General features: G+C 40.6%; 1 protein-coding gene across 2 annotated transcripts in view; it reads left to right on the plus strand.

Annotated features, from left to right (window-relative positions):
* The window catches only part of HOOK3 (hook microtubule tethering protein 3), a 90,378-nt gene that overhangs the window by 718 nt on the left and 73,951 nt on the right, over nucleotides 1-15,709 (plus strand). Inside the window, exons 1-2 of one of the 2 annotated variants that reach the window (XM_026098539.2) lie at nucleotides 144-400; nucleotides 13,259-13,344. In XM_026098539.2, the coding sequence (XP_025954324.1) occupies nucleotides 13,322-13,344 (23 nt within the window). In that variant the 5' untranslated portion in view covers nucleotides 144-400; nucleotides 13,259-13,321. Of the gene's footprint in view, nucleotides 1-143; nucleotides 401-13,258; nucleotides 13,345-15,709 lie in introns of those variants that run through there. The other variant, XM_064501973.1, reaches the window with a different exon arrangement.

Below are 15,709 nucleotides of genomic sequence, written 5' to 3' on the forward strand. Positions count from 1 at the left end.
CCGTGCCCCGCCCGCGCCGCGCAGCCTTTTTGCCCCAGAAACTTTCTTCCCTCTCCTTCCCCCCCTGTTTTTCTCTCCAGCCCCGAGAGGCAGCGATCACCTGTGAAGTCGGGATACCCCCCGTCCCCACCCCGCAACCTCAGCGTTACCCTGCTTCCCCTCGGCCTCTGGGCCTTGGTCCGCGGGCACCTCAGGCGCTGCTGGTGTCCGCCGGGCAGGCACAGCTCCCCGGGCGGCGAGCCGGGGGTCGCCGGCGCCGCTCCGCATTTGGAGCGGTGACTGTGCCATGTCGGCGGAGCTGGCGCTTCTGGAGCAGCTGATTCATTGGCGAGCTGCTTGGGACCGCCGGGTCTGTGGTGTTTTGTCTTCTGTTTCTCGTCCCCCTTAGCCGTGCTGCCAGGTAAATACCCACTGTGTCCAGCTCCGCGATATGACCGATAGTTGGAGAGAAGTGAATACTTGCTATTTTAGGTATGTAGTCTGCGAAAGGTCAGAGCTGGATAAAGCTGTGGTGATGATGGTGAGTGAGTTACGGGGGGAATGGTAGTTTAGGCTTCTCTGTGAAAGTCAAGAGTGGATGAGCAAGGAAGATTCATTTACTGTTAAAGGTGACCAGGTGGCCTGGAATGTGCCCAAGACTGGGGTTTTGGGGAAGAATATCTAATAAAATGCCCTGGCTTTGTGTGCGTAAACAGAATAAGTAACTGTTTCACTTTCCTTCACATCTCTACCAGGCCTTGCACCTGCAGTAGCATTGGCCACTTGTCCTGCTTTTGGCTTCCCAGGATTTCTTTTTCAGATGTTGGGAAGGAGATGGAAGTCCTCCTACTGCTGGAATTCATGGGGAAGTGGATGTGTGTGAATCCTGGTGAAGAAAGGCCAAGCAAGAGGCTTGTTATGAGGGGAAAAAAAGCTTTATTGGGGGTTGATGGAAGAAGATCTGTTGCTCTGCGTTCCTACTTCCCCTGTGCTCTTGCTTTAGCTGTTTTAGATATGATCCTCTGGTGCTGTTTCCCAGTAGTTGCATCACTGGGAGGACCATAAAATGAATGCTAACCTAGCAAGTGGTCCCAGTCCCAAATGCCTTCCTGACTCCTTAACTTTCCAAGTAACTAACAGACTAGCCCTTTGCTAGGAGTCCAGTCATCTGCATGTGGACTGATATATTTTAAATATGTGAAGTGCTGCAGAGTGATAGATACTGGATTTTCTGTTGTATGGTACTGGTCTGTAAACAGTGATTTGAACTTGTTGATCCTACCCTTTATTCAATCATAGGTTGGATAAAACTGTTAATAATCTGAGAGTATTTAGTTGAAATGCAGCATTTGTACAAAAGTCTCTATCAAGTCTGAAAGTATTTTGGGACTAAAAATGTCCTACTATTCACTTAAAATATGGTGTTCAGATTTGATTTTGAGGTGATAATATTTCAATTTATTTTTAAAAGATTGCATAAGATTAAACTGTTTGCTAGCTAGCGAAGGAATTCACAAAATGCAGAGTGAGAGTTAGAGGAGGATGGTTTCTGCTGGGGAAGAGGGGAGTCTTCACTGTACAGTCAAACGCAGCATGAATCAGTAGTCTATATGTGTTCCAAAGGACTGTACCATCAACTTTTGCACATGCTCAGATCCAGTGGAAGTTGAGGTCCTGCCAATTTAGAAAATAAAATAAAATAAGAGTCAACAGTTCTTGTTTGTGGAAGGGATGCGAGCAAGTATGTCTAGATGAAGTTTTTTCACCATTAGTAGAAATCTCAGTTGATTTTCTTATGTTACAAAGGAAAATAGTAGAAACAGTGACTTTTTTTTTCCTTACCATGTTTGAGAGTTGAAGCAATCAATTTCTGAGTGGCAAACTTTATTGTCACCTTTGAAAATAATTTTCTTTTACAAATAACTTTCTTTACAAAGCTGAACCATTAAAAAAAGATGACCTTTAGACAAAGAAATCTCCCAGAAATGTAGACATAACAATGGATAACTATTTAAAAAAAATGTATTGTGGCATTGTCTGTCTGTAGGAATTATGTACTCAGTCATATGGACATACGACCATGGTTAAGCCATAATAAGTTATGCACATTCCTTGATCCTGAACCTGTAGCTGTCCAGTTGTATTCTTGTCTTGTCAGTTGTAATGGTCAATAAAGATCCCTTTACTTTTCCACATGCTTCCCTCCCTTACATACCGAGCAAATCAGGAAACTAACTTCTTTTCTGCTTAGCAGACATACTAGTAAATAATTCTTCAAGAGAATTAGAATTGGTCAACACGTGTTTCTTGGCTGAATATAGGGAGCTTTGGATTATTTTAACAATTTCAGTATTTTTGGACGAAGGTGACTTTGAAGCTGGTTCAGTATAAAGAGAAAAAAAAAGGGCTTATTCCAAGATATATGGAAGTTGCAAAAGAGATCATGAAGTTTTTTAGTCCTCAGTGAAACTGGCAGTATAAATAAGAGTATAAATTTTGATTGGATTTTTGCTGAAGTGCCGTAGTGATTTTTGGGAAACTGCTCATTTAGATGGCAGAATAGAGCTGTTTTAATTCCAGTTTATGCACATCTTAGAAGGCCAGTGTTTTCTATTATACGGGAGAGCTCGGCAGTTCTTAAAAACTGGTTTAACCTCCCAGATTGCTTGTAGAAGACTTCACATGCATATAGAAGTACTTCAACTGGTTTGTCCATGTTTCTAGAAGAGCAGATAAGGCCTTCCACAGGTCTGAGAACCTGTTCAGCCTAAACCAAGTGTCTGCCGACATGGATGTAGGAGAGCTGAAAGTGCTCCTCCCTCTGCCAACTCATGGTTTTGATTGATGAGAATATCGGTCAAGCCTTCTGCCTTGCCTGCCTGAGATGTGGTGTCTTTGAGCTAGAGCAAACTGTTTACCTGTGACTGTTTATTCTCACCCCCTCTCCTCTGCTCTGACTCCTTGGTGTCGTGGTCTAGCTTGGGGCATTACTCTCCATCTCCTTTGTCTCCTTGGTTGACAACGTTGTTGCATAGTTTTCTGAGTCATTCTTCCTCGGGATTTTAAACAGCTGGGAGAGCGTTTGCTTTCTGCCGTTTCAGCAAATGGCCTGACAGTTCTTTGAGGCAGCCAGGGCCGGGGCAACTGGAGTGAAACTGAGCGGAAGACTGGAGCCCAGCTACTGATACCTCAGAGTCACTTTTTCTAAGCGGTAGTAATGTTTGCCAACCACTGTCACTGCTGAACTAGTTCCCTACCAAAAAACGTCCCAGAAGTCTCTCCTAGGACTACTCTAGGCACTGCAGAATAGTTGTCCGAGCAGCACTGCAGCCAGAGCAGTTTAGAAAAATGTGACTGTGAGGTAAACCTGTATTGTTTCAGCGAATCTAATACAAGTTTGCAGCATCTTTTCTATTCAAAACTTGTGACTGGCTCAGATATCAACATTCAGATTCTGCATTGTATGTTGTGTCAGGAGTGCTTTTAACTGAGATACATCTCTGAGTCATGTCTTAAGACCCTGCTGTGCTTTCAAACATGCATGTGGCAGTTGCACTCTAATACACCCGTATTGGAAGCCAGTGTGATGGCTACAGGCTTGTCAGTATGTAACCTGAGAAATTTTCTTTTGACGTAGAACTAAGATCTGATACTGTAGAGGCTGCTTAGCCTTGGTATTTAAACAGCAGGATTTCTCAAAGAGGTCAGTGCTCGCTGGTCCTAAGTAGCAGATTTGTGTGGAGATGTCATTAACTCTCCCTTGCCCATGATGGTAAGCAACTCTTCTTTTTGCCGTATGCTGCCCACAACAAGTTGCACCTCGTGCCTGCTTTCTTTCTCTTCCTACCTTGAAGGCCAGATATAGTTTCTGCAGATAGAGGAGCTGAGATACTTATTTTGCTGGTGTTATTTTGTTGTTTATTTTGTTGATGTGTTAAAGTTTTCTTTTAAATGCGAATTTCGTAGATACTGCTCAAGACCACCGTTTTGGGTTCCTTCATTTTGAAAGCACATTTGACCATTTATGGGGTATCAGTCCTTTGACCTTTCTCTTTTTTGGCTGAAAACTTTCCTCAGTACAGTATATCTCTGTTTTCTCTGTGGTGGCTCTTCCCCAGCTGGAAGGATTTGCATATGTTCATTTGAAATGCAAAGGCCATGGGGAGCAACTGCTGAACTAGAGATTTTTTTGATTCTTCAGGAAGGTTGTTTGTAAATATTTTGTAGGCCCCTTTCCAGAGAGGGTCAAAGGTGCTAAAATTTACTAAAAAAGCTGTGTTTTTCCCCTCCTCTCCAATTATCTCCTTCTTATACTATGTTGTTTTTGATCCTTGTGCATCTGTACTTTAAAGTATTGTTCTGGTTTCATGCAGATGCAAGGATTGCAGGAGACTAGCTAAGCCTGTTTAAAGTCTCTCTCCTTAATCACTGACCACAGAGCTTTATGGTTTCATTTTCTTCTGATGGTATCATCACATCTGCATCTCTTACTGGTTGAAGAAGACATAAATTTTCAGGAGTGGCTGATTGTGCTGCTGACCACAGCAAGTCAAGAAAGTCGTTCTGTTTGGATGTATTACCCTTCAGACAGGGAGAGAAAAGTGAACTTGCTGGTATTAGTGAAACATAGGTTAATGTATCTGTCAGATCAGTCCCTGTACCTGCTGTGACAGATCAGTAAATAGCTTGAGCAATCTTTTCTATTTTCGATGACCTCTCATTAATATGGCAAGGAGTTTGTTGTCTGAAAGATTGGCATCCTGAGTAGAAAAATGTATTTCAAATATGCAAGGCCACATAATGGTCCAGTTTTTGAATAACATTCTTTCTATGTTTAACAACAAATGATAAGTTATTGGTGATCAAATAAACAGCAAAAAAATTTGGTAAGGTACATGCTGTTGCAGACTGTATTATTTCACATCACTCATTAACTCTGTTGGAAGAAGCTATGGTATCTAGCACCATTATTAGGTTATAGGCATTTTTGCCTGTTGCTGGGAGGTCAAGCACGGGTGGAAGAACTTCTCTTGAAAACTGTATGAACAAGTGATACTAAGTTCATACTATATGAAAGTGATAATTGAAGATGGTACTGTACATTTTATATGTATGTTATACAGGAAGAAACAACAACAGGAGTAAAGACTGAACATGTTGATAACTGTAGACATAATTCTTCATGTATTCATTTGACTCGTACTTAGTCTTAGATTTTGGTTCTTCAGGGCCTTGTCCAGATTCTGCCTTTTCTCAATTATCTTCTTTCTGAAAAGCTGCCTCGTAGTGGTGGTATAGTACTAACAATCACTTTGAAGAAAAAAACCTTTTGATGTGATTCAGTATGTGCTCAATTTCAGCTCCCAGTCCTGCCCCCTCACTTATTCCAGAGGCTGTGAGATGCTGCTCGGAGGAGAAACAGATTTTCTGCTGAGAACTGAGAGCCCAAAACAGTGCAGAGGAAAAGACTTTTCTGTTAGGTTGTTTATCTCAAGGTGGGAGATGACGAGAGGAACCTTCTCCCATTGTCTTTCAAAAGAGTTAATGGTTATATCAGAGAGAGGAACTCAAATTGTGGATTCTGCAGGATTCTCTTTATCCTTTTTATTGGGACCCTTTTGAGGCTATTGAACTAGAAGATAATATTCTCACACTCTATTCTTACTGGTCCATCAAAAGTACTTCATACTTACAGCTTTTATCTTTGACTTCTACAGAGCAATTGCAGACATTGGAAGTATGCGGCAGGGGAGGGAAAAGACTTGATTGCAGTTGCTGCTGTCTTCTTTCTTGGCTGAGCTGAGGACTTTTGAGTACTGTGACGGTTTCATAATGGCTCAGCCAACTTTGGTTTTGCTCCAGTTTCAGAGTCTAAGTGCAGGGTTGCTTAATCAATTTAATTTGTAAGTTCAAGGCATGAATTAAAAAATTGGTTATTGGCCACCCAGACAGTAGGACAAGGTTAAGACAAACTGGCAGTGAGGGGAAGAGGATGACAGTGCCCCTTCTGTGGCTTGTATTGCCAACAGCCTGGCAAGTCCTGCCTCGCAGGGAAAGGGATTCAGGCAACTTCTCCCTCTCCCCACTGGTAATAGTTTCCTGCCCTGCAGTCTCATCATGCACTGTTTTCCTAGCTGCCTTGCTTCCCCACACATGACCTAATCATATGATTGCCTGGTCAGTGCAATGACTAAGAAAGAGGCAACATGGAAAGGAGGAGGAAAGCTAATCTAAAGTGGGAGAAGAGGGTGTCCAGCCAGCTCCCCACTCCTGCGTGTAGCAGACAAAAGCTTCTGAAGGGGATATGAAGCTGGAGTTGTGTTTGAGTGGAGTAGCTTGGGCACACAGGGCAGCAGTTTTTCAACTGGGGTATGCAAGGAATGTTTTGAAAGTGGGGAAAGTATTGCACAAATAGCTGCATTATATTGTGCTTCAGCCCCTACATCGGTAGGGAGTTTTCCACGCCATTTAACTAGAAGCTTCTGACTAGCGCTTTTATCCTTTTTGGAAATCCCATAGACTGTTGGGAGCTAAGTCTGTCTGGGTAGCTAAGTTTAGATACCAGTGTTAAACAGGAAGTATGAGTTCATGCTGTGTGTGATAAATGTTTTGGGGGCATTAGAAGATCTGGGAAAGGAGAGTCCGTATTTTATACGTCCTGGAGTTGCAGAGTATTTAATGAGCTGCAGTCTTCCCCTGTTCCAGAGTTATGTAAAACCTGTGAGTGACCGTGTTTGCCACAGCAGCAAGGTATCCATAGTTATACTTCAGGATAGGATTAGATAGAAACTATATTTGTGTTTGATTTCAACAGAGATTATGGTTGTCGTATCAATTCTATAGCTACCTTTGGTGACCAGGAAAAATAAGATGGGACTTGATCACACTAGAGTGGTTTAGCTGATATAATTGTATGAACAATGCCAAAAGATGGCAGCCTGTTCCTTGATGACTCTTACCTTTCTGATGGAAATATTGGAATTTGGTCTGCCTCTAACAAAACTTATTCTACATTGTTTATGCAGTCTCCATGAAGTCCAAGAAAATATGTGCTGAAATACAAATCCTGGAAAAGAACAAGTCTTCAACTGCAAAATGTGATAAACTTGATGGTGTGCTGCTGTACATCTGTGTTGCTAATTCTAGAATCTGTTAAGCTGGAAATTTTTTAGCCTGCTTGATGAAAATTTACTGCTAAATCTTTCTGAATCCCATTTTTCAGCTCCTCAGCCTTTTTTACTCTTGTGATTCTGTGAAAGACTGGGTGTTTCCATGCTGATCAGAAAGTTTGTGCAGATATTTCGGTCCAAGTTAGTGCTGTTGAGTTCATCTTTTATGCCTTTGGGGGAGAGTTCTTTATTCTACCTGTCAATAAAGACAGCACTTTTCATCTAAATTACAGCTGCAAGAGGGTGGAGTTTTAGGCTTTAAATAGCTACTCTTCTTTTTCTGTATTTTGCAAGGGCAAAGCTGTCATCTGTGTTCATCCACCTTTTTTTAAGTAGCATTAGAAATATGTATAAATCTGGACTACTAGTATGCTAAGTTTTTGTCTCTAGACACTCTCCAAGAAGTTAAAGGACTTTGCTTTGCTTTAAGCCATCAAATAAAAGCTTTGCATTGCTACATGTGCTTTATCTTATTAAGGAACAATTTGGGCATATTTTCCTGGGGCTGTTCAGGTTTTAGTAATCTAGTCTTCATCTATGTTAAAAATTTTTTTCTTCTAGGGTTCACTGGGCACTATTTAGTTACTTGTATTTGATACCTGTTTTCAGAAAACAGTTCCATTATCCTTCTTTAGTGAAACTTTATGGATCATGATTCTATGGGTTCTATTGTTATCTAGACTACCACAAGTCAGAGAGCTGCAGGCAGAAGATACTCTGCACTTCTTGTGGTTGGTTGTGAATGTTGAATTAGTGTAATCATGTTATTTGATCGACTTTGGGTTGTAGAGATGTAGGTTTTTACAGTTTGTTGATCAGTAGAGGAAGCTGGTGGTTCACCTCCTGTAAACTTTGCTGTTCGTGTTTTGTTCTGTAAGAAGATGTTTCTGGTCTTAAAAGACCATTTTTTGCTGGGTTTCTAAAATTCATTGGTGCTTGGAATGTGCATGTATGTATCCTGTAAATGTGTATTGAAGTAATGTTCTGGCAGTTTTGCACTTGCTAGCAGCTTTCATTTTGGGAAAATGGGAAAAAGAATTAATGAGCAAGTATTGCTTTTAAATAAACTATGATTAAGTACTTCAAGGAAAAAAAAGTATTTGTTCAGACCATTTTGTTAGGCTCCCCTATTAGGTACCATATCTTCATTTTATCACCATGACAAATGCTCTGTAATATTCCTTTTTTCATTAGCTGATTCATTTGGCTTTCATCTGAAAACAGGAATAAAATCCTCTAGGAGTTTGTGGATTAGCTTGTTTTCTCGTGTATGTTTCTGAAATGGTTAAATGAAACACCCTTCAGACTAAAATTCTGCTCAGCGTCTTAGTACTGTGTCAGACCCGGACAGTTCAGTTTGTAGCAATTTAGTGGCAATACCAAGAAAGTCTAGTAAAAACGCTTTTATGCTGTCATTGCTCTCCTATCTTACAGTGTGTTAATAAATATGCTTTAGTCAAAGTGCATTCTTTGCTTTCTGCACTGCATTTCCCCAGAGCGTAATACAGTACAAAGGAAGTACTTTATTTGTGAACAACTTAAGCCGTAAGTGGAAAATTTTGATGGAGATCTTTCATGGCTTTGACATCTGGTTTGTTCAGGTATTTGGGGTCGTCAACAGTTTGTATAATGAGAAGGGAATTAACAAAAACAACACCCAAGTCCTTCTCCCTGAAAAAAATCCTTACCCGGGCCAGCCAGTTTGGCCTTGCCATTTCGATGTTTAGCCATTTGAGTGCCTAACATGAACTTGGATTGCAAAGTAACTCTATAGATTTTAATAAGGAAAGTCTGACAATATAAAGACCAGTGAAAACATCCAGAAATCCAAGTTCTGGAATAAGATTGCTGCTTGTCTGAGGGCCTGGATCGTGCGTGTTTGTTTCACTCAGTCTGCTGCTGTCTTGGAGAGCATGAAAAAATGACTTATGGTTTGATTATCCAAGCACAAGATAGCACTGCTGCCTACTGGGAGGAGAAAAATGAGTCAAGAAGCTTGAAAGTTACCCTGGAGCACAGGATCTGAGTATAGGATGGGAATCCAAATCTCATTTTGACAGGTCTGGCCTAATGAGAGAATTTGGAAACTGAGCATGAGCAACTTTCCTTATCAGGTATTACTGTTCTGAAAAACATCGAAGGTCTGGTTTCCTCCAGCTCTGGGGCTGAGCAAAACATGGTCTAGTGGGACTCTTGTGGATCTTACTAATAATATAGGGTGAATCATAGTCTTGTATGAGCACAGAAGTAGACACCATTCCTTACTTTTCTCAGACGGTTTGCTCTTTCACGTATCGTTGCCCATTGCCAGAATAATCTCGCTGTTGAGTAGTGATTCCCCTCCACCACACTGAGTCTGGTTGCTTTCTTGTTGTTACTCCTCTTAGCTGCCTTCCCCAGTCTTAGCTGTAGGATCTGCCTTCCTTTTGTGGCAATACAGGCTTGATCTAGACTCTTCATGGCAGCTGGTTGTAAGTTTACATAGCTAGTTCAGAATTATTTATCTGTTATTTGCCTATAGTTTTGGAAGTGTCATGACAAATTGTTAGGAAGGACTTTGATAAATAACTAATTGGACACTAGGCATTACTTTGTTGCATTTGTTCATAAGGCAACCAGACACACACTGTTTATCAGCTAAGGGCCTATAATACAGACTTCATATATTATTACAGAAGAATACATAAGAGGTTTATTATGCAACTGGAACAGCAGTAGAAGGCAGAGCTTTGGATATAATCACTGTGCAAAGAACAGGTCTTTTATTAACTCTTAGGGCTGAGGAAGTTAAGGTGCTGGAGAGCTTCATAAATTATGGCTTTTATTTTGTTTCCTCATCTTCAGGTACTGTCTTGGAAATTATTTTTGTCCTGTCTCTGACCTTAATATCGAGAGTATTTTTCATGGAATGTATTTTTTCCTCCTATCTCTAATAGCTAACAAAGCCTCGCTATTCATATATATAATCTGGAACTGTAACTCAGATTTTCCAAGATCCTGGCTTCCTGTAGTAATTATTTAGCCCCTGCTGATATCCACCATATTATTTCCTACCTTTGCATTGAAGGATTTTACTGCTACTCTGATTGCAAGTTTTATAAAAAAATTGACAGTGCATGCTTAAAGCATTTTGAATCAGTTCTAGATTAATATTAAAAAATGAAATGAAACAGCTTTCTTAGTCTGATTATATGACAGCTGATGGGAGGTGTGAAGGTCTACCAGGGATAGTGGTTGATGCACGTTTTGTTTTGTTTGTTTCCAGACTGTCTTGTCTATAAGTGCGAGTTGTCAAGGCTATGTAAAGTGGCACTGGAAGTGGGAAAAGGGTTGGTAACAGGGAATGGGAAAGAATTTACGGCTTTGGGGAACAAAAGACGAGGGCAGTACTGGAAACACTCAAGAAGTGGGAGCACTTCCAGCAGGATGAGAGAGAACTTTTCCAGGGGGAAGCACATTACAATGCACAGGAAGGGCAGTGTTTCAGCAGCCGTTACTGAATAACTGCTTAGACAAACACACAAAAAGTATTTGCTGCTCTGTCTCCAAAGCTAGACCCTATGTCTGCATTGCCATACACTTCTTATTCTTCCTGGAAAATGAGCTCAACTGCTTCTTAGAGTGGTTTAGCTTTTTGCAGGGCTATTTGGGAATGGGCGAGGTGATCAGCTTTGATATCAATTTGTAGAGCTGTTGTTTGATGTAGACTTCTTTTGAAGGAAAAGGTGTTGCTTTCATTGTGTAGCTGTGGAGGTCTCTGATATGGAAAAGATAGAATATTTTTGTTGGAAGAGCTAAATAAAGGTCATGTTTCATAAATTTGCTACCTTAGTGGAAATGTTATGCTGGGTATTCCTGACCTGTGCAAACAAAGGCATATTTTACAAAAGTTAAATGTATACAAAGAAACAAGTCATATAGCTAGTTTTTAATCTTTGTTTCTGGTCTGTGTTATATAACTGTAGAAAGCATTAGTGTGCTCAGTGGCAGTCTTGCACGTGTCTGTGAAAAAGAGTTTAGACTGGCTACCTGGGCCATACTGGTCCTTACCAACTGTTTTGCCCTTTTCTTATGTGTGAAGTATTAGGGAAGTATGATGACAAAATTAGTCACAATACAGCAGAGATGCATCTTGTTGTTTGTGTCCTGGAAGCAGACTTAGCAATCTTCCTTCCTCTGCTCAGTGTATTGATATCTCCTACCTACATTTTTATTTAGTCAAGGTGGGGGGCAGGTTTCATGGATGAAGATACAGTAATGAATTTGACAAGATGTGATAAGCTTGCAATATGTGTGACACTCTTTAATGTCACTATTGTTATTTGAAAGTAGCATTTTATTTTGTCTATTTTTGAAAAATCACAATAGTGCATTTTTGTTTTGGCTATTGTGCAGCAGATGAAGTGATTGAAATTCTGGTAATTTAAGGTTGTAATATGCAAAATTGGAAGCAAGTTTTAATCTCATGTTTATGCTTGAGAATTTTATCCCTCTAGTACCCTGAACTTCTTCATGCATTAGTATGTGTGATATCAGTGCAGTCTTTTGCACTGGAAAGTATTGTTTAATGTGTTGCTGGACTTTATGGAGTCAGACACAGAATGGACTTTGTATTCTTTCCATAGCTCTGCAACAGTTCAGAGGCTGTAGGTACGTTATTCAAGTTTTTGAAAAAACAGCAATTTGATTATATATCCTGTGATGTCATATTTTTCTTTCCCTACCACCCACCCCAGTTTTCACCTAGAACTTAGGAAATCTGTGATGGTTCCTTGATTTTGTGGAGGAGGAATGAGGAGATGCTGCTTCTGGCTAGCTCAGACCAAGCGGTGGGAAAGACTACTTGATCTAATGTGTTGAAATCACTTTTGCTTTTTGTCTGGATGACACACAGTTATTTAGCTTGCTCAGTGAACATGCTCTGAGAGCTCATCCTTCTAGCTCTTCAAGGATATCCTTGCTGCCTTTTCCTAATCAAGTGCAAAACTTTTTCTTGCTGAGTGGAACGTTTACCTAAGTGTTTGTTCTCTAAAATCAGTTTTAAATGGTTGTGTTGCTATACTGCTTATTTGAGGTTCCCAAGTCACTGTGAGAATCTGGATATTGTGCTCCTGATTTTTGAGGGCATTCTTCACAAGGAAGAACCTGCAAGATTTTCCACTGTTATTGTTAACTGCCTAGTATTGCAAGATACATAACTAGAAGATGTTTCTTGGGGAATGGCTTGGACCTGCATTAATATTTCAAGTACTGTTAAAGAACAAATGGTAGTACATTTTGTTCAGAAAGAATGGTTGATATGTTGGAGGTTAACGTAGCCTGAAGCAGCAAGCTGTCTTGTAGGCTTTCTGGTCCCTGGGGTGCACAAATAGTGGTTCATAAAAAGAAGCTTAGGCTTTCCCACAAGAATAACAGCAGAGAGGGAGCTGGGCAGATGGCCTCCAAATGATATGTCATCAAATGTATTTGAACAAAACTCAATGTTATCCCTTAAAAATGGTCATTTAAAGTAAATGTTCAGATAACTTAGACTGTAAGAAAAGACTCTATGCTGAAATGGAACGTTCTGTTTCACATCAAGGGGAAAAAAAAGAGAAAAGAGTTTTTCTTTATGTATTTGTACATTAGCTGCAGATATGGTGGGAGAGGGTCTCAGGTAGTCTGTAGGCTTTATGCGTGAAAATGGAGTAGGTGAATAGAAGCCATAGAGAAATTAAGATGTATTGAGTGTTTTGGGGTAAGAGAGAATTCTTGCTGTTGCATAATTCTTTCCTTTTTAAAAGCCAAGTTTCTTACATACATTCATTGAGAGAGTGGAACTTTCAGAAATACTTGAATGGGAGAAAAGAAGGCCCAGTGCCTTCCAAATTTTGTTTCTGCAGTAGAAAATGCTTTGGAAAAATGCCCTTTGGGGGAATGTGCTCTTGTCATTTGTAGCACAGCTTGCAGTGTTTTTGTTTACAAAAATAAAGCTATCAAGCCATGTCATTAGTTCATTTCCTTAATTGTTATTAAATCTGAAACTTACTACTTCGTGTGTTTTTTAATTCTGAAAAAAGGTGTTGGCATTTAGATTAAAAAAAAAGATAACCTTCTTCCTTCTCCCTCAGATCCAGACCTTTAATGTTGAGGCACCATGCCAGACCGTGGAAGATTTAACGAATGGGGTTGTGATGGCCCAGGTTCTTCAAAAAATGTAAGAACATATTTGCTTAATTTAAATACAGACATTTATTATCTATAGATTTGTTTGAATTTAAGTGTATTTTAATTCAAACTTGCATGGTATTCCATAAGCATGTGGCTCTTCCTCAGTTTAGACAGCACTTTAATCTGAAATGTGACTAATAGCTTTCTCCCCATAGCTGCAGTTAATTATCTTAAATGAGAAGCTTAAAAAAATGCTTTTTTAGAATACATATTTCTTCAAGGCTAATCTTTTTGGTAAGTAACTTGGTTAAAACTAAGCGTGTAAGTTCAAAATACCTAAACTTTTTTTAAACAGTTGGGGCCAGTGCAAGGTAAAGTATTGGCCCCAGACAGTGCTTGAAACTAAAATCAATATACCACATGGTAGAATTGCAGAGTTGCATGGAACAAAACTTCTGTGACAAATTGAATGGATCTGTCAATTTAGTGGTATGCAAGGACATTATGTTCTTAACAGTAAATGAAAGCAAAGATAGCTGTTACACTAGGTAATGATTTTGTTCTTTTGAACTTAAAAATCAAATAGGATGATATTAGTCTAGGATACATTGGTCCAGGATGTTTTTCTGTACAGTCTGAATTTGAGAATGAAATGCTTTAAAGGTGATTGTTTTCAACTGTGTTATCTGTCTTTCGCAGTGATTGTTTTGAAGTTCTTTGTTTCTTTTTGAGGACTAGAATTGAGCATCTGAAATGCAGTTGATCTGTATCCAGAATTACATGTTTTCACAGAAGCAGGGCTTTTTTTAAAAAGAAAAAACAAAAACCCTTTCCTTAGGAGCTTGATCAGCAGTTACCAAAGACTACCGTGCAAATGGAGTATGTCAGTTCCTACAGACCTATTAAAAAAAAACGCTAGAGATGCACCTTAGTCTCTTTGACTTGAAGAGGATACTGACTTCAGCCAATCTAACTGCAGAATACAACAATGTTTTCTGTGTAGTTGCTTGAAAATGAAGACTAGATAGGTACAGAATAGACAGTAACAACTTTCCATTTGAATTTTTTTGCTTCACATGAAATAATCATAGGATAGCAGACTACCTGAGGCTAGAAGGCACCTCTGGATATCGTCTAGTCCAACCCCCATGCTCAAAGCTAGAAGGCACCTCTGGATATCGTCTAGTCCAACCTCCATGCTCAAAGCAGGATCAGCTAGAGGAATTTGCCCATGTCCCGTTAGGACTTAAGTACCTCCAAGTATGGAGAATCCATGGCTACTTCAGCAACTTGTGCCAGTGTTCAGTAAAACACAGTACAATTTTTTTTTCTTTTGTTTAAATGAAATTTTTTCTGTTTTCCCATGTCCTGTCACAGGGTACCACTGAGAAGAGTCTGGCTTTGTCATCTTTACATCATCCCATCAATATTTATGCACGTGATAAGATTCCCTCCCCTCTGCCCCCTCCGGGCCCTCTTCTCCAGGGCAAACAGTCCCGGCTCTCCCAGCTCTCCCCTGTATGAGAGATACTCCAGTCCCTTAATCTCCTTTGTGGCCCTTTGCTGGACTTGCTCCAGTATGTCCATGTCTGTCTTGTATTGGGGAGCCTAGAAGTAGACACTGTACCCAAGTGTAGCCTCGTTAGTGCTGAGGAGAGGGAAGAATCACCTCACTCAGCCTGCAGGAACTGCTTCTCCTAATGCAGCCCAGGGTGCTGTTGGCCTTCTTCATTGGAAGGGCACGTTGCTGGCTCAACTTTGTGTCTGCCAGCACCCCCAGGTCCTTCTCTTCAAAGGTGCTCTCCAGCTACCTGCCCCCTGGCCTGTACTGGTACAGGGTGTTATCTTCCCAGGTATGGGACTTTCCCTTTTTTAAACTTCATGAGGTTCCTGCCTGCCTGTTTCTTCAGGCTGTTGAGGTTCCTCTGAATGGCAGTACACCATCTAGTGTATCAGTCCGTCCTCCCGGTTTTGCAATGTGCACAGACTTGCTGAGAGTGCACTCTGTCCCATCACCCAGGTCGTTAATGAAGCTATTAAACAGTATTGGCCCCAGTGTTGATTCCTGGGGTCAGGCACTAGTGTCAGGCCTCCAGCTGCACTTCATGCTGCTGTTCACAACCCTTTGAGCCCAGAAGCTTAGCCAGTTTTCCGTTCAGCTCACTGTTTGCTTCTCTAACCTGTACTTCATCAGCCTGTCTGTAAGAATGTTATGGGAGACAGTGTCAAAAGCCTTACTAAAGTCAAGGTAAACAACGTGCACTGCTCTCCCCTCATCCACCAAACCAGTCTTCTCATCATAAAAGGCTCTTGGGTTGGTTAAGTGGTTTCTAGGAGGATTTGCTCCATCACCTTCCCCAGGTTGGAGGTGAGACTGATGGATCTTCCTTCTTGAAGGTAGGAGTGGTAGG

Source organism: Dromaius novaehollandiae, chromosome Z, assembly GCF_036370855.1.
Source record: "Dromaius novaehollandiae isolate bDroNov1 chromosome Z, bDroNov1.hap1, whole genome shotgun sequence".
NCBI lineage: Eukaryota > Metazoa > Chordata > Aves > Casuariiformes > Dromaiidae > Dromaius > Dromaius novaehollandiae.